The sequence below is a fragment of the Aegilops tauschii genome, chromosome 1, assembly GCF_002575655.3.
Source record: "Aegilops tauschii subsp. strangulata cultivar AL8/78 chromosome 1, Aet v6.0, whole genome shotgun sequence".
In the NCBI taxonomy this organism is placed as follows: domain Eukaryota; kingdom Viridiplantae; phylum Streptophyta; class Magnoliopsida; order Poales; family Poaceae; genus Aegilops; species Aegilops tauschii.
The window spans coordinates 222462327-222486479 of NC_053035.3; the positions used below are offsets into that span (position 1 = coordinate 222462327).

General features: G+C 41.9%; 1 protein-coding gene and 1 long non-coding RNA gene across 3 annotated transcripts; one reads left to right on the forward strand and one right to left on the reverse strand.

Moving 5' to 3' along the window:
• Positions 1 to 7487: 7487 nt before the first annotated feature.
• Positions 7488 to 13551, reverse strand: LOC109785870 (uncharacterized). Of its 2 annotated transcripts, none has more exons than XR_012205681.1 (9): positions 12916 to 13551; positions 12606 to 12825; positions 12308 to 12511; positions 10387 to 11348; positions 10155 to 10316; positions 8719 to 9504; positions 8535 to 8639; positions 8363 to 8451; positions 7488 to 8034 (listed from the first exon to the last, which is right to left on the reverse strand). It is a non-coding gene; the product is annotated as an uncharacterized lncRNA (long non-coding RNA). The 2 variants fall into 2 exon arrangements; XR_002238184.4 differs by having other exon boundaries at positions 8535 to 8642; positions 12916 to 13550.
• A 389-nt stretch (positions 13552 to 13940) lies between these two features.
• On the forward strand, positions 13941 to 23759 carry LOC109785872 (probable serine/threonine protein phosphatase 2A regulatory subunit B''delta). Its single transcript, XM_020344458.4, has 13 exons — positions 13941 to 14521; positions 17586 to 17834; positions 17969 to 18071; positions 18154 to 18253; positions 19077 to 19182; positions 19306 to 19396; positions 20332 to 20473; positions 20736 to 20883; positions 20988 to 21097; positions 21381 to 21537; positions 21690 to 21815; positions 21894 to 22039; positions 23110 to 23759. Exons 1-12 carry the CDS (start codon positions 14369 to 14371, stop codon positions 22032 to 22034), a joined length of 1626 nt encoding a protein of 541 aa, XP_020200047.1. The 5' UTR covers positions 13941 to 14368; the 3' UTR covers positions 22035 to 22039; positions 23110 to 23759.
• Positions 23760 to 24153: the final 394 nt, after the last annotated feature.

Here is a 24153-nt window from a genome sequence, read left to right on the forward strand (position 1 = left end):
GGGTATTGGGAATTAGATGATGAGGTAGAACCTATTGTCCTGTATTTCAAACCTTGGGAGTTACTTCTACGTTATGCTTATACCGCTATGCTATGCTCGTATACGTGGATTGGTTTGAGTGAATCCATGACAGATGTGAGAGTTGTTAATTAATGGTTAACTTAAGGTGGCTACTTTAATACACATCTGGGTGGATTGGTTGAGGCACCTTGGAGCACCCAGTGGTTGTCTCGGCACCTGGAGCAATCCAGCGATGTCCTAGGATATCCCGGAGTACCCGTGTGATCATCTTATGTTTCGCCACCCAGGCTCAAAGGGATCATGAGATTATTCATGCTAGAAACTTCCGTGTGCAGCCACAAGCCATTATGGGCTCTGGCATAGTTGAGTAAGTTGTGGGAAACCTTTCCATGATGGGCTAGCAGATGTAGGGGATTGTTGGTGTACCGGCCTATCTATCGGTTAAGGGGACCTCTTCGGAAAAACTGTGTCTCGGTCATCCGTTTCTCAAACATCATGCAGTGCGAGAAATTCAACGGAGGAGATCGAGTCTTGTGGGGAAAAGTGCGCAAACCTCTGGAGAGTGTGCAAACTAATCATGGTTAGGCGTGTCCCCGGTTATGGACATCTTGAGTATCTGGTTATTGAATTATTGATTTGATCTCATCACTTTACTTAATTAATTTTGTTGGGTTGATAATACTGTTTAATTGGGATTGAGTTGGAGGAACCTTCTCAATGTTTATCAACCAACTTTGTAGTTAAGTAAAATATATTCCTTTGTAGTAGAGAAAAATTGGCTTTACGCAAAAATAAAAACCATAGAGCCTCCACCAGCCTTACATGCATGTAGTGTTAGCCGATATCTTGTTCATTGCTCTATAGTGTTATTTTGCCAGCATATTCCATGTGCTGACCCGTTTCGGGTTGCAACGTGTTATGTTGCCGACTTTTTAGATGAAGAGTAAGGTGCGCTAGGTCGTTGTCGTGCACTCAGCTATGCCGTTGGAGTTGATGGACTCATTTATCTTCGATGCTTCCGCAGTTATTTTTTAAGATGGACTTAAGCCATATTATTGTAATAAGTTCTCTTTTGAGACATTCGATGTAATAAGTGTGTGATTGAACTCTGTTATAAATCCTTCAAGTATTGTGTGTGTCAGCATTACCGATCCAGGGATGACACTTATACACAAAGATTTGACCGTCTGAGGTCGGATCACTACAAGCTACGAGATGTATAGGCGGATCGTTGACATGAGGAACTGTCTTTTTCCAGACAAAGACGAGGGATCGAGCCACATAGCAGTGGCAGGAGCGTCACAAGAAGTAGATGACTAGACGATCATTTCTCGTACTTTAGAATGCATGCAATTGTTTATTGAGGTGTCTGCGAATGATCTGTATAGTCACTTATGTAATTGGATGTTTATTTCAGTTATATATATATACATGTTATTCTATTGTAGACAGAGCAATTCACACGGCTTATTAGCAGCAATCGTCTGTGTTATTATTGGTCTTCGCACAAATTTTAGATTACGGACATGTTTGCCGCGTATCACACACATCTTGTTCAGTTGAACCATTTCCATTGTGTTGCCTAATCACACACAGTTCATCCCGGTGAACCATATGCTGTATATCGCACACGCCTTCATCTGGCTGCCCGTTTCTTTTGTGCCTCCTCATCCCAAACAGTTAATTGAGCTGAACCGTATGCCCTGCATCGCACACGCAACTAAATTCTGAACTGTGTTTGATGCATCTGTCATCGCAAACATTTTGCACCTTTTTTGACGGTTTTTTTACACCACCGTTTGCGACTATGGCATCGCACACAGTTTCGTCGAAGGGTCTCTGATCGTAGTGTCGCGTTTGGACCATCCTGCAGTAGTGCATCTATTGTTCTTCTAGTCAGATCCTCTATAAAACTGCAGATTATTTATAGCCTTATTTACTCATCTAAATATGTATAAATAGAGTTCTTCTCATGTGTTCTATTTGCTTCCATAATAATGGATGAACCAATCGAAGCAGCATGAATAATCAACACCCTTTGTCTGGGCATGCATCACGCTCTTGCTATCCTTAACACTCGGATGATAATGCCTTGTTGCTATGATGGCAAATTGTTCTCTCCCTAACAAATTCATCACAATTCTGGAATCATTATATATTGCTCGTACTTAACAATAAATCTACAATGCACACCATGTTCACATAATTTTGTAACAGCTAGTACAAATAAAGCAAAATTTCTTTATAAGAAGGACTTTTTTTACAAAAATTGGTATATCACAAAGCCTGCTTAGATATTATAGCCTTCATTGCTAAGCCTTCTGTCTTCATGATGCCATGGCTTAGGTCAAAGGAATGTTAAATTTGAAAGGTAATATTATCTACTTGAAGCAAGATTTCTCGAGCATCAAGATGCCTACCCCTACCACAACATCTTCGACGCTCTTGTTGCGTGCAGCCCCGGCGATGCCGTTACCGAGAAGGTGAGTACGAAGCGATAAGCTCATTTAGACATCATTGCAACACTCAAACTTTCTAATTGCTTCCTTGTTCGAAATTTTAATTACTTGTGGGCCTCTTGAATATAATGATTCATGGATAAATAATAGTGTAGAGGGACTAATAATGACATCTCTCGCATTTTTTTCTTTTTGCGAAAGGAGATATTCATTATTGACATTGAACAACAAAGATCACCTTCCTCCCTAAAATAAGGGGGAACCAATTATCTGATTTTTATTAATCCCTCCAAATTTGATTGCTCCAGTATGACTATTTTTTTAGAAAGGGGAATATATTAATATCATGAAGATACCAATTACACCCAGCCTCTCCACCTACAAGATGCCGCAAGGACATCCAGGATGCACATAGCCAAAGAAAAATTAAAAATAAAGGAAAAAATAAAGGTCCCGCTATAGTGACCGACTCTTCTCAGCAGCCGCACACAAAACCACCACCAAATACAACACCTGTAAAACATCAAAGGTCTCCAAAAGCAACGCCTCCAAGAAGGAAACAGTGCACAAGCGTCGTTGTTGCCCGATCCAAGATCCTAGGTTTTCATCCCGGAGAAGTCCGAAATCTCAAAACAATTCCTTCAGCAAGGCAATTGCTAGGCACAACCAATGAAGGCCAGACCTTTAGGTTTTCACCCTGAAAGTCCCGGCTCAGTACCCGAGGGGCACCACCCAAAATGAATTCCTCTAGTGCCGTCGCACCCACTTTGACGCTGCTGCTCCTGAGAGTTATCAAACACCTAGCTGACTCCATCGCCTCGAAGGCCCCGTCCGTCTAACCGATCCTCTGATCTCAGTCACCATGACCTTCTCCACAGCTGTCTACACCATAGAAATCGAGAAGCCGACATGTCCCATGGTGTCAACAAACAACAGAGCTTCGCATCACACCCACATAAAACCTCATAGGTTGAAATGGACGTGCACGACCGAATTTTATCCGATCCAAATATCTTGGGCAAGATCTCCAATAGCAATTCCGAGACACGTCAATGACCAGATCAAGGAGGACCGATCATGCAGGACATTGCCGTGATGCGAGACGAGCACGAGGACCGCCACCTATATTATCACGGCAGCAGGTCCCCATGCCGCCCCGATCTAGCCCGCCGCCCGCCCGTAGCCATGGGTTGACCTCCACCAACCCACCCAGATCCAGATCCAGCTCGGTTGGATCGACATGAATCGCGGCAACCACCGCCCAGCCCCTGCACACCGGCGAGACAAGCCCAGCCCGCATCCCCAACGCGACCGCCAAGTCCACCTTGTACGCCTGAGCCAGGTCGCGCCGCCTGCGCTCGCGGCCTCAGAAGGTAGCCGTCACCAGCACAGGCACGCCGACCACCCCACAGCGCAACCTCCCCGCGGACGCCTTGCCCAATAGCCGCTGCCGCCAACACATCGTGCCACGCCGCCTGCCTCGCGCACGCGCCGCGCCGCCCCCCAGATCTGACGTCCCGCGCTGCCAGGTTCTGACCAGGAAGGAGAAGAATCCCTGACGCCGCCCTGGCCGACTGGGCTTTGCCCGTCAACTTGCGCCAGCGGCGACAGGGGAGAAGGGAGGAGGGGGTGGGTTCGGTGCCGGCGGCCTGGGCTCTCCTCGACGCCCACGGGGGCGCCGCGAGGAGTCGCGTTCTGTTTCCCCCGTCCAACCGTGCGCATTGGTCCACCTCACAGTGAGCAGTATGACTATTAAAGCAACTATTTAATTAAAGAGAATCCATATTGATCTGGTCACTATAATTGCAAAAATGAGAATCCAATCAAGTTATTTAATGTAGAGGCAGAACACCTACCAAAAAAGTATTGAGTCAAGTGAACGAGTGAAAATGTCTAGATTAACCGACCAGGTCATAAGAATGAAAACGGGTAAACTATAGAAATGTAGACACTCGAAGAACATGGAAGTTTTCCAATGTGTTTCTCCATTTTCAGCTTCCTGTGTTGCACACAAAAAAAGAATAACCTCCACAAAATCTGAATACCAGGACCCAGTAGGTTCTGTTGTTGTGTTTACTGGATGCCCCAACCCTTTGTCAGCCTCTGCACGAACTTCTAACTAGATTGATTTCAACTATTCACATAAATCTCAACAATTGGTCATGACCATGTATGTCTCGCTGCCCAATGACAACGCAACATGAAACATGCTAGTGGTTCGGGCCCGCCATTGGGGCCGCTTGAGAGGAAGTTGAGCGCGTATTTCTCCTTCTTAAAGAAAAAAAAGGAAAAACTTCACCTTCATCTCAAAACTTAAAAAAGAAACCTTTTCACATCCATCTCGAAAATAAAAAAGGCTAAGAAACTTTTCTCTAATGGGAAAAGGAAAAAATGCCACACTTCCATGTTCCAAAAAAATCTCCAAAAAACATAAAAAGTTTATCACCGCGGCCAACCAGCATGCACCATGTGGCATAGGTGGCTGATCGCCCTTTCATTCGGCCTTAATGGGTTTAATTCCACGAGTAGGATAATTCGATACTCCTTGCACAAACCATGAGATACATTTAATGATCCTTATGCTCATATTGGCGTTGCCTTGTCAGTTAGCATCCAATGCACGGATTTAGTGGATCCGCTAGTTCACGGATGCAATTCAGTTTGGCTATCGAGAAGATGATGCAGAAACAAAGTCTCAAAAGTCAATCCATCAATTTTTTGTTGTATGCAAAACCGGTAACAATACGAAAATATCAATATTTGTTAGTATTTTTTTGCGGGTCAATATTTTTAATCTAACTACAAAGTAGAAACATAGTTATGAAGTTCATAAAAATAGCCAATTATACAACTAAAAAAGGTAAAGATACCTTTCACAAAAAAGAGAGGTAAAGCTAGCAACAATCAGCTATCATTACTTCCTAATTCTAATAAATAAATTCGCAAACAACACTACTAATAGAATACATTACAACTGGCAACCTATGTGAACTTTTGATTAGTGAAATATGTAAGGTACCATGTCAGCTACACGAATTCACATGGGTTGCAACATGTTGTCAATCACAAATATACATGAACTAAAAATATTGCGCCCATATGGGCTCAAACAGTAAACGGAGAACATAATCCAAAGTTAGACAAGCACTTGAACATCGCCTTTGTCCCATTGTCAGGGCGAACGACCCGCAACCATTGATGACTCGCATCAAGACGCACAACCCCCCTAATCTTGTTGTAGCCTACAACACGCCTGAAAGATTGATTTGTCGGAGATTCACTGGAAATGCAGATGACAACAACAGGGTGGTGTCTTGCACAATGAAGACCATGAGAGACGAAGCCAGATAGTGGAGAGCATGACAAGGCAAGTATCCCCTTCGTCAAGTGAACCGCAATCTCAATTACCCTCACAAATTTAATATGCTCGCATCTACCCTCCTCACCGCCAGGCTCACCACGTGTGCCGTTGTCGATGACCATCCAAATCATGGCATCCATCCTTCTCCTCACATGCCGATTTTTTTATTGGACATGGCTATGATATGATCGTTGTTATGTGGCAGCACACACCTCTATAGGCGTCGTCGCGGGATAAGACGCCAGAGGAAGCCGATCAGAAGGCGACGCATGTTGGCGTGGAGATGCGGCGTGGCTGAGCGAAGAGGCACGTTGAGGCTCCACGGGAGAATGAGAGGAGGTTACCGCCTGACGGGAGATATGGAAGGAGGTGTCATAAGGAGTAGAGCAAGGCGACACTTTCCCCCCGCTCTCCGATCCTTGATGGTGTCTTTATGTGATGGCCGATCAGATTAAATTAGATTGCATCTCACTTCTCTCGAGAGCATTTTTGACCTCTTGTTATAATTTTGAAGATACTTTCAACTAAATATCACTTGAATGACCATACATATTTCAAATAGATATTGATAATATAACAAGACAACAATGTAATATTCATATCGCTTTCATTTGCGAGCATCGAAGATCATCAATTATTATCACTAGATGACCCGTTGCGCCAATAGCGCAAAGGCCGAGTGTAAACCAAGTATTGTAAGAGTGATAGTTAAATAACAGTCTAAGCAACAAATAACCGATAGTTAAATGCACATGATGGTCTTAGGGGATTGCAAAAGATCCAAAAGGATGATAAACACAGAAGTCTTGGTAGGCATTTATACTAATATTAAGTTATATAATAAAGGGCTGTTGCAACTTGCTTATATTGAGTAGACGATCAGGCTCAATCCCTTGAAAGTGCACTTGAAGGCGAAAGCATATGGTTGCCCTTTGTTCATGCTAGATGACTCGTGGCACCCATGGCACAAAAGGCGGGAGTGAGCAAGTATTTAAACCATGCATATGAGATTGATTAAGAACCAACTTAATAAATACTTATTTTCCATTAAATTCATGCCAGCGGTCATGCCAGTGCCCATAGTTCATGCTGGCGGCCAGCCCTCTTGGTGGAACGACCCGTCACGCATACATCAGCACATTCTTGGGCGGCGCCACCTTTTTGCAGACAGTGTAGGGCATGTTCATGGTGGAGGCGAATCACCCATGGCAAGCGGCCGGGAGAGCAAGCGAGCGGGAGGTTTCCTGGGAAAGGAATGGAAATTGGGGTGGATGTGCCATCGACTGGTGGTCCAAGGGGCTGGACAAGGGCGGGCGTCGCACGCATACACTATGTGTCCGCACCGACGCAAATCCGGCCCGAATTTGGGTCTGAAATGGGTCGCGCACGGACAAAGAGCGGACGCTCGTCCGTTTGCGTCGGCGCGTCGAGCCGCGAATTGTGCTAGTTACGATCCAAACGAACACGCGTGGACAGTTTGGGTCAGCGTGTTGGAGTTGCTCTAACATTCCTAGGAGTGCCATTGCAGGGCATCGAAGTAAACCAACAATTAATAAAGAGAAGTGAGTCCATATCATGTAGGTTTAGCAACGTATCAGCACACATCAGCAATTATTTTTCTGAGATACTCTATTTCACCAGGATGCTTTATTACTGAGTGATGCACATACTATTCATACTTGGCAGCTAGGCATGCTAATACGCCTTCGCCGACAAAAGGGTAACATGTACGCACTGTTTGTTCGTTAATATATATCTTTGCACAGGAAAAATGCAAAAGAACATCTGAAGGCTATCCATAGAATAACACTTCGGTGTCACTATCTAAAATAGTTCATCAACATAAATCATCTATCCTCATTAGTATGCAGTATACCATCCGTCATAGCTGGAAAGGGACGATACGAATCCTAGCCAATTACCTGGAAGTGATCAGAACAAGAGTTTTCAGAGTAGCCACTCCTCTACTTGATTCTAGCTTTAGCTATGGGTTGATTGAAGTTTTCAACACTGGGATAGGGGCTTCGGTCTTTGAGCTTCAGCCAGTAGAATTTCTGTCGAAACAATCAAAACATCGTCCTCTTGCCTGATCTTGGCTGCCCCTCGAATATATCAGACTATGGAAGTAGAATCAACAATCAATAAGGCCTTGTATGATCAGACTACGGTCTTAGTCGACGCCACACGTATGATCTGTTTCATCCCAAAGAAGAAACAACATATGATTTGGGTTTCAGCTTCTAAAAATATATAATAGTTAATAAACCAAGGCCCTACCAATCAATAATTTTATCTCCAGAAGTCCTTTACTTTGAGGTGAGTTAAGAGAGAGAAAAATATTGTATGTTTCCATATGCAGTTTTGCAGTGAATTTCAGTTACAACCAAAGCTCCTTAATAAATCATTTCTTGACCTTAGTTCTCATGAAACAGGCGACCCAAGGTAATTTCCATGTGGGAAGGAGTTGCTACTTGATTTAACATGAATGAACTAACAGTACATGCAATGTTAAGGGCCTTACCCCATCCGAAGCAGCAATAATTGACCACAGGTTTGGAGTTGAATCAGCCCTCTCGATTACAAGAATGAAATGTATATCCGCATTAGCACCTGGATATTAAAATAACAAATTAAATATTGAGTAAGCTCCCATTATAGATTTCCAAGACTTCCATAGATGACAGAAGCATTACTTTTCCTGAAGTCCTTGAGTTCATGAATAACATTGGCATCCTTCACGAACGAAACATCATAGAAATCAACACCGCCTTCACACCAAATTTAATATTTTCCCAATCCTTCTGTGTTGTAGCAGAATCATGTCAGGGTTTGTCGACAACTATATGACTAAACATGTTAGGGCTGAAACAAACAAACCTGGTGTAGATGGAAGAGTTGTGGTCTTTCCGCCTAAATTAAGACGGTGCCTTGATTTTAGCTGTCGACCGTCAACTGCTACACCACTTGACCGTGCCGGTTGTGTTAGATGGAAGAGAATGTGTGGAGCTTAGGAGATAAAAAATCCTTCATCAACCAGATACTACGTCTCCAAATCCCCAACCAATAAGGAATAATTTTACACCGAGGGTACCAACAATCTGAATAAAATGATTTCCAGTTCACTTGTGTGCTGATCTAATATATAATGCTGTTCGGTTGTTAAGTTCAGAAAAATAGGGATATATAGCGGAAACAGAGGAGGTTCAGATTAAGTTAACTCTGTTGGGTCATCAGTCCGGGGTATTAACTCTTGATCAGCGCATTCGGCAACAACGACCACAACATATGCCCCTTCTTCTTTATCCTTCGATACAGGAACTCAAACAGGCTTCCCTTTCCTTCAACGTGGAAATCAATCTCAAGATTCACAGAAGTCAACATCTCGGCTGCTCAGGGTGGCATGAAGAGTAATGTGTCATGTGCTCCTTCCCGTAAGTTTGACAAAACCAATGCCATTCACAGCGCTCACAGCCTCCACATGTGCCGGTTGATCGCATGCTAAGTAATCTCCACTGCAGTTTGAAACACAAACGACTTGTCTATGATGCCAATGTCCACAGTTTTTGGGATCCATGTAATGGATATCCTCAAACCATGCTGTTTAAACTCTTTGAATATCGCCACTGCTCCTCTCATGGTTCCATCCCCGCCAATCGCATAGACCTATAAATTGTCATAAAAGGAATATTCAGATAGGATAGTAAGATTAAGGCCTCAAGAACATGACCAATTGGCATGTGAACCAGCACATTTAACATTGTACTTGATTTTTTTGGCAATAAAAACATGGAGCTGGGCCCATATACACCAGAAGCTCAGCTTGTTTTGTGAAAAAGGCAAAATCAGTTACTTATGTGCCTAACGGACCACCAAATAAAACACAGCCTCCTCTACATGCCAATAGTTCCAAGAAAAAGCAAATTTAAATGCAGATAAGTATAGCACCTCGGATCTGTACAATTGCAAATACACAATTGACAATCCCAATTCTTCTTCTTCTCTTCATCCTTGGATATGTATACGTCATGTTTGAAAACTAATATATTAGCAAATTTAAATGTGAGTGGGGGAGAAAGTAACGGGAAAATAGAGAGCACATCCGCAAGATTTCTTACAGTCCAGGAACGCAAAAAGCATAGAAAAGCATGGCCCATGAAGGGTCTAGAACAAACAACAAGTAAACATCAGCGGCTTTGCCTATCTAGCTAAACAATTTTTCTTTGTTCTTTTCTTTTTGCTCAATTTTGTAAAAGAACAATCAATTTAAGAAATAAGTCACCAACATATAGAGTACACTTAAAAAAAGAACTTACCCATACTGAAATAGTTCCACAACAACAGCAAAGAATATGTGATGGCATGCTTTGGCTAATGCGAGGAAATTGAGTTTCAGTTTGATATGGATCTCTCATGGAGTGGCACTATCACTGGGGGAGTTTTTGTTGTGATTCTTCAGCATGCTCTTGAAGGCGGTCCTAAGAAACCAATATGAATGACTTCCAGGTACATATCATGATAAGTAAATGAGATATAGACATGAGCTACCTCAGGTGATGGTGCGTTTGGCATTGCCGTCATCATCAGAAAGCAGCATTGGTGCATTATAGCACCTGGTTCCTAACCAAAACAGAAAATAATAGCAAACGTAAACCCATCCGACAACAGCAATGGAGAGACTTATGTATCCAGTAAGGCAATGGACATGGCTGGTTCATAATACATACATGCACACGAGCTTAGATTTCAGTGTAAGCTACAAACAGGGAATAAATCATTGTGCAATGTTAAAATTAGATAGAGAGAAGGGAAAAGATTGATTAGTAAATATATATATATAGCTGCATGTAAATTTAATTGGATTGTTGGCTAAACAATTTCTCTAATGTACATCTTTAAAAATACATTACAGTAACCTGGCCTAAAACTTAGATTCTGTGTGATGTTGCTTTGTTCATTAGTGAACTTTTGGGATGCTTGCCTGAATAAATTGGGATTACATAGGACCATAAGTACGTAGTTCTTAAGAGCTAAAATTGATCCATAATTCCATGTCTACGGATGCAACAATTCAGCTTAGACATCCAATCGTAGTTAGGTTCAGGTTCAGTCTATTTCATACAGCTAGCAAAAGCAAGTGGAAGGCCTCCACCCTAGGGAACTACTTGTTTGCATGTGCTCTGACTAAACTGAACAAGATCACTTGTATCTATGAAATGTACTACACACTTATTTTCTGCATAACAATTTTGTGACATCCATACACAAACATATCTGTAGGCCAATAACCAAGCCTGATCGCCATAATCCGCTGACAGATGCAAATTGCATTGACACAAACTGGAGCCCACGCAAGTGCCAAAAGTAGCACGTGTGTATGGCAAAGCTTCGAGAACATCCAATATTCCTGCTGAGAGCATGAGCAGATCCATGTCCGAGCCTCCATCGCTGTAATCTGGTATCCCATTCTCATCCTTGTCTAACCTTTGTCCTCCAAAAATCAAATTGTCCTGAACCAAAACAGAAAGAATGCGATTCATTTACTTTTAGCAACATGTAACAGAAAGCCTACTAAATCTTCCTTTGGTGGAATCTGCACTTTCATCTACCCAGAAAGGAACAATTTTGCACAATAAAGAACACAGACGTCAAGGACTAATATAAATGAAGTGAGATCTTCGTTCCAAAAATAAGTGAAATTAACATGTCCATATCTGCTCCTTAGTATAAGTACCTACTCCTACTTAATGCCCAACAGTACATTCTTAGAAAATGAAGGGAAAACGGAATAAGTTTAGAACTGAAGTATGCTTGAAGCCCAATAGTACAGTATGTCTGAAGCCAACAATCCAATGACCCTGCATAAGAAATAATTATTGAATATTTTTTCTGACCTGATGCAGGGTCATGGGATTGTTGGCGGCTGGAAGACGGCGCAAGGTAGTTGCTCGTTGTATAAAATACACATCAAGAAAAGTCAACCCACTCATACTTCTACAATGGCAGGGGCAAATCAAAATGGATAGAAGAATTAGTACAATCCTAAAATCTGGAATGCAAATTGCTTCTTCAAACAACTGGGCTTATTAACTCAATTATACACAGTCACACTTGCTCAGAGATTAGATAAATCACAGATGTAAGCAATATAAAGAGGCTCAAACATTAAATAAAACAGGAATGTAAGAAATATGAAGTGCAGGTCTCTGTACACCTCACACTTCTCATTTGTAGTGCACAAGTCGTCGGATGGTTCAAAGGGGGATATAATACAAAAGCAAGATAGGAATACAAGGTGCAGGTTTCTGTACACCTCACACTTATCATCTGTAGTGCACAAGTCATTGGACGGTTCAAAGAAGGATGAAATACAAAAGCAAGACAGGTTTAGGTAACACATTCAAGTGTGATTATTAATGTATCATCACACACTACAAAATATAATTATTGACTCGATAGCCGGACCTACCTGGCATATCAAGAACAGCCTCAAATTCTGAAGAAATGAGGCATCATCCGGGGTAAGCATGCCAATGATCATATCCTCACAATTGATCTGGACTTTTTCTTTTTCCAACTAAACTGATAACTTTGTGTTATCTATCAGATACGAGAGGTAATAAGATAAGACCAAAAGTATCTCTTCTTGAATTCCATTCTCGGTAGTAACAATCTGGGAGAGAGAAACCATATCATTTATATTTCCTTTAAGTATGAAAATACTGCAGTAATGTGAAGGAAAAATTCACAGAACCTGGAGTGCTCACCTAGGTCTTAAAAAACATCTATTGCTCTCAACCTGTCCGCACCATTCTAAAACTTCCACTCTCTGCAGCAAAAACAAAAGGAAACCACCAAACTGAGTATTGCATCAACCACGAAACAATAATCTAGAAAGGTAATGGAATTGAGGACACGCCCCTACGGAAGCTCCCATTTGAACAATTAACCAGTAGCTGCAAATTGTACATCATTAGACCCTGCTTCCTGCAAGCAATTCATCAAGCACTCCATGAGCACAAAAAAATGAATCATTAGGAGAGAGATGGAAAAGAGTGGCGGAGAGGATAAGCATACCTGTAGCAGAGCCCGCTGTCACCATTGGTGTAGGAACCTCCTCGACATCAAACCCTAGAAATGAAATAGAATGAAATTAATCAAGAGAGGAAGGAATCAGAACAAGGATCTCGCATGGGGAGGCAGAAGGCAGCGTTGTGCTCCAACGGATGGGGCTGGTAGGAGGCCGAGACGAGGTCCTCATCGGTGAGCTGGAAAAGTTGGAGACGAGCAGGATGGTTCCAGACACGGATCGAGGTGGTTCCGAAGGTGAGAGCACCTCCACGAGCGCCTCCATGGTGCAGCACATGCCGGAGCTCCACGAGCAGCCGCGACTGGCAGGGCGCGCCGACGCTCCGTGCTCTCCTGCGGGCTTGGCTCCTTCTCCATCGCACCCCCTCTTCTCCACTTCACGTCCCTCCTCCTTCCTGGTTCTCCACTCGACAAAGCGTCGGGAGTTGGCGAGGGCGGGGCCGAAGACGGGGGAGAAGGAGAGAGGGCGGCGGCCTAGGGGAGAGGCGGCAGCTTGGGGGAGAGGCAACAGATTGAGGAGGAGGAGAGGAGGCGGGGATTGGGGGAGACCGGGGAAAGAGGAGGCAGCGAATTGGGGGGAAAGAGGAGCAAGCAGGACAAAAAGCGACGCCCACCCACGAGACCGACAGATGGGCCCGGCGCGGCTGAAGCGGAAGGGCTGCCGCTGGGTGCAAGAAGAACGGTAAAAAATGCACTGCGAACCCGCGATCGCTCCTGCCAACCCACGTTCTATCGCCGCTGCTTTTTTTTTATCGAAACACAGGCACACACCGTGTGGCTGCGAGGCTGGCCCGCGGGCAAGGCTGGCCTATCTGTCATCAACTCTGGCCTGATTACGCAGCGTACGCAAAAACGAACGCCCAGATTTTCACCACAGCGATGGAAGGTACATCGACAATGGACACCGATGCATATCGTGCGAACAGGATCGGTTTAAAACCGCGATGGCGCTGGTTTAGCGGGTACTCTAGGAGGCTTTATATGTTCAATTACAGGAAAGAAAATAGAACCGAAAAACACAAAACCGCTTCCACGCACGGGTTTGGCTGCATCAGCTCCATTCAGCCACACGGAGCGAAAGTGCCATCGGAAAGACGATTTCATTTTGCCCTCCGCTGTTATATCGACGCCCACCATTAGCCAGCAGCCTAGCACCACCATCTTCCGCTCTCCCCTCCCCCCATCTCCTCCACCTGTTGTCGCTCGCTTGTCCCGGCCTAGGGTTTCGCCTCCACCCGTCCCCGGCTCTCGCCTCAGATCTCGACGCCGGCGACCCCTGATCCTCCTTAGTCGTCCGCCGCCGACCCCGCCGAGTTCCGATTCGCCACTCACCTCACGCCACACCACCGCGTCCTCCAGCCTCTGGACGCGCTCGCGGGGGACAGATCTAGGGTTTGGGGCCTTGCTTGGTGCATGAGAAGGGCACCAGGGTCTTGACGGCATGGAGGTGGAAGCGGCGAGGAGGGATGCGTCGGCGCTTGACCCGGAGCTGCTGCAGCTGCCAGAGCTCGCGCCGGGCGCGCTCCGGGAGAACTCAAGCATAGCCGAGGCACTCTACTTGCAGTGGCTCGTGCTGCCTGAGTCGTCCAAGCTGGTAACCTCTCACCCGTCCTCTTGCCCTCGCGTGCTCCTTTGGATTTGCTCATATATTGGCGCGGTTCGTCCGTTATTTTGCGTGGCTAGCGTGATCTCCTGTTGGAACTCTTGGAAAAATGTTGTTAGAACGCTCTGCCTTGGTGGCGCCTTGTGCTGCAGTGCCTCTCTATGAGTTTAGATTGTTATGTTCGTATCAGGATTGCTAGCTTAAGCCGAGGATACAAAGCGACGGGGTCTGGTACATCAAAGGCTAAGGTCCTGCGGGAGATTGTGATTGTAGTAATTTTTGCGGAAATATGTACTTGGCCTGTTTCTTCGGGTGCTTACTTTCTGCTCCTCAGTTGCCGTGAATGAATATGTACCATCTGTACTAATTTGGTTTCTTGAACCGATGTGCTTACTTGTGGTTTTTGAGATGAGCCCTCACCGTATGCATCAGCTTTATCATTATATTAAAGATAAAGAAATGTTGGTATGATAGTCAATGTTGCATGTGATTAGAGGAATGATGGATTTCAGGAGATGTGGACTCTGATGCTGTACCGAGATCTAGTGCTATCAAAGATTTGTTTTATGCTACAGCAATTTGTGTTATACTTTGAGCCCATGCTTACTTAAAATGATAGTTCACTCTTCTGAGGACATTTTTGCAGTGGTACACTGTGCTAGAGATCTGGCTTGAATTGTCTGCTTTTGTCTCTTTGGGTTACTTTAGATTGTTTTGTTTGGATGATGGTATTCCTTTTGCCAAGCAATTACTATGTAAATTTTTGATGGAGGGTCTGTTCTGTCATTTACTTGGACTTTTGAGATTTATATGCAATGATACAGGTATGCATCAGTGTTCTTGATAGTAAAACGTGCTAACTTTTCTCCTTAGTGCACTCATGGAATTTGAAGTTGCTATTTCCTGGTTGCAATCTGTTTGAGTATTGCTCTGGTGATAGGTGATAGTCAATGGCTTCATGTGAGAAGGTCGAATTGTTGCTCCGTGTGCATATTTTGTTGAGCTCTTTTTGGCTGCTAATTTGATGCATACCTGTGCAGAACAGTAGATAAAATGCAACATAGACTATATAGCTTTTGTTGACAATATCATATATGGTGTTACCTGTAGTGTTATCACGGTCTCAAGGCTTTACCATTAGTGTGTCTTGCTCTCCCAAATGATGCTAACATTTCGTTGTTTTGTCTGCTTTGTTATGTTGAATGTTGTATTGGATGTTACGTAGTGTTATGGGGTGGACATAGCATAGTAGTCAATGGCATGTTACCTTTTTCTGTGGGAGACATGATGTTATCAAATAGGTCAGCAGATGACATGACTGCTTGCCTCGACTGGCAGCAGTCCAGGAGACAGAGGGACTCCACTTCCCCTTGCTGTCGGCCTTTTGTAGTTCGCAACCACCGTGCATCGTCACCTCCCTGCTCAGCGCTATCGCTTTGCGAACACACCTGTCACATTGGGCTTTCTTAGCTCTTTCATCTTGCTGATTTTCTCTGCTGCTTGTTGTGCATCTCACTTGTTAGCTGGATGCCCTCTGCCTTGCTGCTTTGGTGCCCAATGCTTCTGCTAGAGAAGGTGTCTGCCTGTTGGTAATTGAGTGGATGCTTTGATGTTCTGTTGTCTTCAGGCGATGTTTTGGACCAAGTGGCTAGGGGGATATGTATTCTCCATTTTTGCCTTGTTATATATGTTCTATATGCGATGATTAGGCTAAGCTAAGATATTGTCTAGTGTCACCGACGCGGCGTTCCTTGCTCCCTAAGCTGTCGTGATAACTGTGTAGTGCTACACATGTATTGGAATATGTTTGATTTTCCATGTGTGATTATTTGACTGGATTCTTTGCTCCCTAGGCCGCCGTTATAACTATGTAGTGCTATATATGTATTGGGATATGTTTGATTTTTCATGTGTGATTATTTGACTGGATTCAGGACAATATAGATCTACTATATGGGCTGGCTTCTTACATCTTGTATTTCAGGCATTGCTCAATATATATAGTAACATAGCAGATGTTTCAAGGTTTAACCTCTCTGCATATATGGTTCTCCCTCCATAAAGAAATATAAGAGCGTTTAGATCACTAAAGTAGTGATCTAAATGCTCTATATTTCTTTACAGAGGGAGTGTATGCTTGAAATAGCTCAATCTTCTAGGAATATGTAACATATGTTGAGGTTTGTTCTATACTTCATTAGTGGGACCTTAAATGAAGTTGAAGTCCGCTAGTTTCTTGTAGCCGTGTATCTTGCAGCTACACTGTTTTTCTCTTGGGTTTGTTGTTTCTTGGGTCCTTGGGCCATTTTGTACTTGCCATCGGCACCTTCTTCTTAATGGAATACTAGCAGCACTCCTGCTAAATTAAAAAAAAGTTGCGTGCTTGTATCAGCAACTGTAATATTAAGTAGATTAAATTGAACAGATTAGTCCAAGATTTTTCTAAAAAATTGAAATAGAGGCTAGTCCAATCAATATAGGATAGTGGCTGAACTCTCAAAATGATAGGTGGTGCAACTGTACTTGGAATTGTGACAATAGGCTTCCGAGGCACTAGAACTTTTAATTTCATTGTGTGCTCTTTTCTTGGCTTTGGTTACTCTGTTATCTTACATATTAAACTTCTTAAGGTGGTACACCTATAATTCTAACTCGATTACCACTTAGTTTACCTTCTATGTGATGCATACAGATACAAATCATTGTTAGTTAAATTTACTAACACATTGTAATTTGGTGAAAATTATTTATCTATGCTTACTGCTCAGGTTCTGTATATATGTATCATTATAAAGCACTTCAATAGCGCTGTTTGACTGCTCTTCTGTTTTTGATATTCTTAGATATCTGTTGAAGTAACAACTTGATGTTTTATGCACTTTGCTTTCTTCGTCATATAAGCCTTTCTATAATTGATTCTGTGGCGTGGGATGCTACTGTTTTTGTAAATTAGAAGCATTGTACATTGTTGCGTAAAAAAGCAATAAATTTGTTTCTATAACATACTTCTGTTGGATGTATCATTTCTTATAATATTTGGTTTCTTCGCTACTAGGTGAAATCTTTGATTGAAGATGCAAAAGCCGGTGCCACACTGAATGTTGCTGGGAGCTCTGCTAGCACAAATGCCGCTTCAAGTAGTTCTTTGCCGTCAATGTTCCCTGCTGGTAGTGCCCCCCCACTTTCTCCCAGGAGCACTGCTGGCTCTCCCCGTGTTATGAGACGAGGATCTAGTGCTGGACCATCATCCTTGGGATCTCCTCTAAAATTAGTCAGTGAACCTGTGAGAGAAGTTATACCCCAGGTGCTTCCCATCTGTTTTTTGTTTGTTTGAGAATGGCATCTGTGCTTGTTATTATTCATGTAATATTTGTTCCTACTATAGCTATTTAAGCATCTTCCTTGTTAGACTTAGTTCTGTATTCATCTTGTTTGCAGTTTTACTTCAAACATGGGCGCCCTCCACCAAAAGATTTGAGGGAGCAGTGTTTGTCTAGACTAGATCACCTTTTTTTTGCCGGGGAAGGACTCCAGATTCAAGGTGACCTTATTTGAGGATTTCTTTTGTTTTGTCCACATTGAAATGCATTCTTAACTTTGAATGTCTTATTTGCACATATCAGAATTCAGACCAGTTATAAAAGACATATGCAAGTTGCCATCGTACCTCTCTGGTGTTCTTTTCAAGAAGATTGATGCCACTTGCTCTGGAACTGTAACAAGGTGTGCTGTTTATTCAATACCTCAACATGGCTACACTAGTGTTAGTGTATATTTAGATATAGTGAATCTTAGTTGTTCCATCATATTTGGCACTGAGAAATACTTCATGCAGCTACCACATGGACCTCCTAACTGTAGCCAAAATTTAGTAGAACACAAAGTTCATTATGGAACATTAACCTGTTTCAAGTGCTGAGAAATCTTCGAGATATTCAGACTCCATAGTAAAATTAGCATTTGATTGCACAATCAGTGTTGGAAATCTGTGTGTTCCTGGTGGTTTCCACTTTTCCTGCGTGGTGGGAGGGTAAATCCCTCCAGTTATTATTCCTGCTTTTTTAAAGAGATAATAATACACACTACTGTCTGTGCAAGGTTCAACAAGCACAGTACCCTGCCCATTATAATTAGGCAGACCAGAAGCAAGCAGAAACTGCTCATCTTGGTTTTGTAACCCTGCTTCATATACGGTTATCCACCAATGCGTTATCCTTGCTATAATAATAGTTTGGCACTGTTTTCTTCTTCAACCAGTGTGTATGCTTCTGGATTGTTTTCTTGCTTGTGTTTGTAAATTTGAACTTACAGAAGCTTATCTTTTCTGGACTAGGATGTCAGGTTTCATTTATCACATTGCCTTATGATAGTAACATTTAATCTAACACTTCTGTGGTCTCATGTATATTTAACAATTGTTCAGGAATGCATGTCTCGGTTGGTAGTTACTTTTTGGCTGCACAGTTTTGATGTCAATTCCAGTTCTTACTTAACACCGATATTTTATATTTCGGTTTTGACATGTTACTCTCTTTTTTAAACTCAGGGACGCATTTATCGATTACTGGTTTAATGACAATAAGATCACAATGGACACTGCTACCCAGATATTTGAAATACTAAGAAAGCCAGGCTACAGTTATCTCACTCAGGTCAGCATTTCTTTCCTCTTTTTGGTCTTGGTAGGCATGTATATATGACTCCAACTGGACAAGATGATTATTCTATATGTTTGTTTTCTTGAAGGGAATACTAATTCTCCATAATTTGCGCAGGAGGATTTTAAGCCTGTTCTAAAAGAACTCCTGGCAAGTCACCCAGGTTTAGAGTTTTTACAAGGCACTCCTGAGTTTCAGGACAGATATGGTAATCACTGTTATGTGTTGTTCAAGTTGCCTAGTAGTTAGCTCTATCACCAGTATTCTTTGTATATTTGCGCATTAGATGTGCATTTTGAGTCATCTGTTCTTTCAAAAGCCAATGATGATAGTAGCTTATATGATGAAAAAGAAATGATCCCTGGCAAAGTGATTTCATTTGTGAATTCTTGTTATGTTTTTTCAATGTAGCCTTTTTGGTTATGTCCTCCACATCTTTTGAGACAGATACCCTTTTTAGCCGCGTATGCCAAAGAGATGGAGTATAATTTTTTAGTGGGGCTAACACTGAAATAAAATAAGGCATCGTTTCCTTCATAGTTCTGTTTGCGTAGAGCTGACGAGAATTGAGTTGAGCCTGAGATGGTAGTAAGGAAGTCCTGGAACCGATCGTAGATTGACACCCCTGCACTTTGGTATTAGAAAGTTAAACCTGAATGGTTTTGCTATCTGAAGGTATGCTTATAGGAATTCTAGTGTGTTCTACAATAAACCTGTCGGCATTGGGAACTCTCCGTATCAACATCTAAAACATGGTCTTTCTGTCTATCTTAAGAACTCATAAGTGGTTCATCATCCTCTGCTATAAATGTTGAAGTATTTTAGTCTGTTCTACAGTAGACCTGTTGGTACGGAACTCTTCGTATTAACATCTAAAATATGGGCTGTCTTTCTGTCTATCTTAAGAATTCATATTTCTTCCTTAAAAATAATCTGTTATTTTCTCGTGTTCAGTAACATAGGAAAATGATAGCTTTAGTCATGAATGTTGTATGCAAGGACAAGCTGTTGTTTGTAGAGGATATCTATTTTCCCCAGTAATAACATACTTTTTGATTTTGTGATGAATGGATATTCCGAACTAATGCTGGTGATTTGCTGCATCTCATTCATCTGCTTATTATGTTTTAATGTGTTTTTCAGCTGAGACTGTAATATACAGAATCTTCTACTCCATAAATAGATCTGGAAATGGTCATCTTACCCTTAGAGAGCTAAAACGTGGGAATTTAGTAGCTGCAATGCAGCAACTGGATGAGGAAGAGGATATCAACAAAATACTGAGGTAATTCATGGATGGAACTGTACAAATTCCTTAAATGCCGCGTGTGCATGTATATTTCCCAAGATCTCTCAGTAGAATATGGTTTCCATTACACTATGCTTTAGCTCCTTACGAATTCTGTTCTTTCAAGAGCTCCTTCATTATGTGGTTGTGATGGCCAACAGGAATTTCATGGCTTCAGTTGATTCTACTATATGCTGCAAATCAAGCATATTTTACATTGTTTTCCTATAATTTTCTGACTTTGTCGTATCTGATGCAGATATTTCTCATATGAGCATTTTTATGTAATCTACTGCAAATTTTGGGAGCTGGACACAGATCATGATTTCTTGATTGATAAAGAGAACCTTATCAGATATGGAAATCATTCGTTGACCTATAGAATAGTCGATAGAGTCTTTTCACAGGTTAGTCCATTACTAGTTCTATTACTAGTTTATATTGAGAGCCGAGATGTTAGATTGCATTAATGTTGCTTACTGTGCACTTCCATATTTTTTTTCCAACTAAGGTCCCAAGGAAATTCACAAGCATGACCGAAGGAAAGATGGGTTATGAGGATTTTGTTTACTTCATCTTGTCAGAGGAAGATAAATCATCTGAGCCTAGCCTTGAGTACTGGTAATTGTGTTCTCCCGGTTTGATATGTCTTCTGTTTTGCCTGTAACTGTTTTATTATCTGAGGCATTGATGGCAAACGAGTGAACAAAGCCCCAACAATTGGGTTTTAATGGAAATGTTTTTTTAGTATGTGATTTTTCTACACAATTTTGCTACAAATTTCCAACATGAAGTTATGGGTATGGGACACCTATATGTTATATCATGTCTGCAACTCATATTATATACAGTTTGTGGTGAAGTATGTTCCTTCATCTATTGAAACGCCTCACACTCTTTACAGGTTTAAGTGCATTGATCTTGATGGCAATGGTATTTTAACTACCAATGAAATGCAGTTTTTCTATGAGGAGCAGTTGCATCGTATGGAGTGCATGGCACAGGAACCTGTGCTTTTTGAGGACATACTATGCCAAATGATTGATATGATTGGACCAGAGGTATCATCATCCTGGATATAACTGATTCATTTACCCCCTGTTTGGAACAGTGGAATCCAAAGGCAATGAGGAGGAATTGCATTGTTCTCTACAAAATTCATGCATTCAGTCATGCCCTTAACTGCATTTCATAAAGCTTTTCCTTTGTGCAGAATGAGACATATTTTACATTGAGGGACTTGAAAAAGTGTAAACTCTCGGGAAATATATTCAATATCTTATTTAATCTGAACAAATTTATGGCATTTGAAACTCGTGATCCATTCCTCATTCGCCAGGTAATCACTGTTTTGCAATGAAGTGTTTGAATTCACTGCATTTATTTAGTTAAAAGGTTGTATGGTTTTTAATTGCAGGAGCGTGAAAATCCAACTCTAACTGAGTGGGATCGGTTCGCCCATAGGGAATATATCAGGCTGTCGATGGAAGAGGATGGTGAAGATGCTTCAAATGGAAGTGGTGATGTGTGGGACGAGTCACTTGAAGCTCCATTCTGAATCATGTGAGTGCTACTAGTGCTTTCTGGATGAACTTACAGATTCAATACAGATGGCTACTTGGCTAGTGAATTATGGAAACCACAGAGCATTGTTAAGATCTCAGAATTTTGATTCCATGGGTTTAGAAAATTTGGACCATCTTAATATTTGCACTTCAATCGTTATTTTACCAGACTACTTCCAAGAATAGGTGATTGCATTATTCCCTCTTAGACCTGCCTTTCATAGTGACACACATCTCCATTTTCCAGTTCCTAAAAGAAAACATGTTTTCAATTCCCAACCTATTAAGGAAATAATCTGTTTTCATTATTCAAAATGTTTAGTGTTGTCCATCTCTACTGTCCAAGAGATAAATGTTGGCAATTTCTTAAGTTCCGTATCTGAAGTTTAATATCGCCAGTGTGGGTTGATTAGCAGTAAAAACTGAATTGTGCTTGAGTGGTTTACGCAAAAACTGCTGTCAAGTATACTCCCGTCATGCAGAGAATTTTGAATCTGGTGCCAGCGGCATGTCCTCATATTTCATAACCCTCCACCCCCTTGAGCCAACACATGGTTCCATTTTATCTCTCGTATAAGCTGGTCATTGGTGCAGATGCAATGGTTTTTTCAGAGCATTTTTGCTTCCTGCGTCTTTGCCGCGTTTGATGTTTATCAAGTTAAAGCTTGTATAAACTATAGTAGCCAGTACGATTGGTGAGTTTCGTCCAATCAAACAATTACTCTGGCCATTCATGTTAGTTATAGTTCTAGAATTTGTGGCAGTCAAAACTTTTCAGGTTTGACCATCAATATAGAAAGAATTACCGTCATATCAAATTGAAATTAGTAGATTTTTCATGAAGTCAAAGTGTCATGTCCTAACCTACTTATATTGTGATTCGGAGTATGTTCTGATGTACCACGAGTTTATTTTTATTTTTCATCTATTTTTAACATGTATGTGACCTGGTAATTTGGCTCTGTTGATATGATAGAATGATGATTTGATGAGAATAAAACAAATCATGATATGTTTACAGCTACTTCCTTTGCTGAACTGTTCCAGAACTGTCTTTCCCATTAACAGGCCTCACACTCCTAATTGGTTGGATATGGATGAAATTGGTTGGGAAGTTGAAGAAGTGTAAAGGTTTTGGCTAGCCTGTGGAGGTCATTGCAGGCTCGAAGCAGTTTCAGTAACACCAAAGACTACTTATGAGTTTTACTGTGCAGGTCTGATTTGATATTATCAGTTGTCCAGTTGTGCAAACATTTTTGCTTGCCAGGAAGAATGTGGAAGTTGATGTGAGGGCCTCCTGCATATTGACAAGGCAACAACCTCAACAGTCTCAAAGCTAAAGTGGGGAAACTTCTGTGGTCTACCTTTCTCTCATTGTGTTCTGATTGTTGCGTTAGGGGGGGGGGGGGGGGGGGGGCAGTTTATTCAATTGCTGTGCTCGAATTTTGGAGCTGAACTGTTGATGTTTGGCTGCCATTTTCCTTGTTAATCTGTGGGTGTGCGAGCAAGCAATGCCATCATTAACTTTGATCATCGTTTGTAACTTCCTGGTTCTGATTTCTGTTCAGTTTGGTATGCGTTTGTTGCGATTCTTGGTACATTTTGGTAGGTGGGGAGGGGTCTCAAAACATGGATGTGAGTTCGTCATTTGTAACATTAACAAGTAACTATGCATCAGGTGCATAAAATCTAAACAGGAAAGTAGTTTCCATTGTCAATCCAGATTTTGTCCTAGCATAAATTTATAGGATGTTTCATTTGTATATGCTGCGATACTGGCATTTGGTATTTTGCTTTTCAACTTGTGGAACTCTGCCGTTGTCCAAAGCATTCTTATTAGTAAAGTGCCAGTTATGGTACCGTGATGAAATTTGTTGTACTATGTCATGTATGCAAACATGTTGTACAATACATTTCACACGGAACTACATCTTTTTTTGAGATGCAAGAAACAGCCAACTTTTATACAGTAATATTTGCTCCGTTCCGTGGATGTGACCAATATGACCAATTGGGGCCTCCACTAGGACTTCAGTGATCCATAGACAAACACGATATACTAATGTCCTGAGATAAACTTTGACTAGATCTTGCTAATCCTATCTATATCTA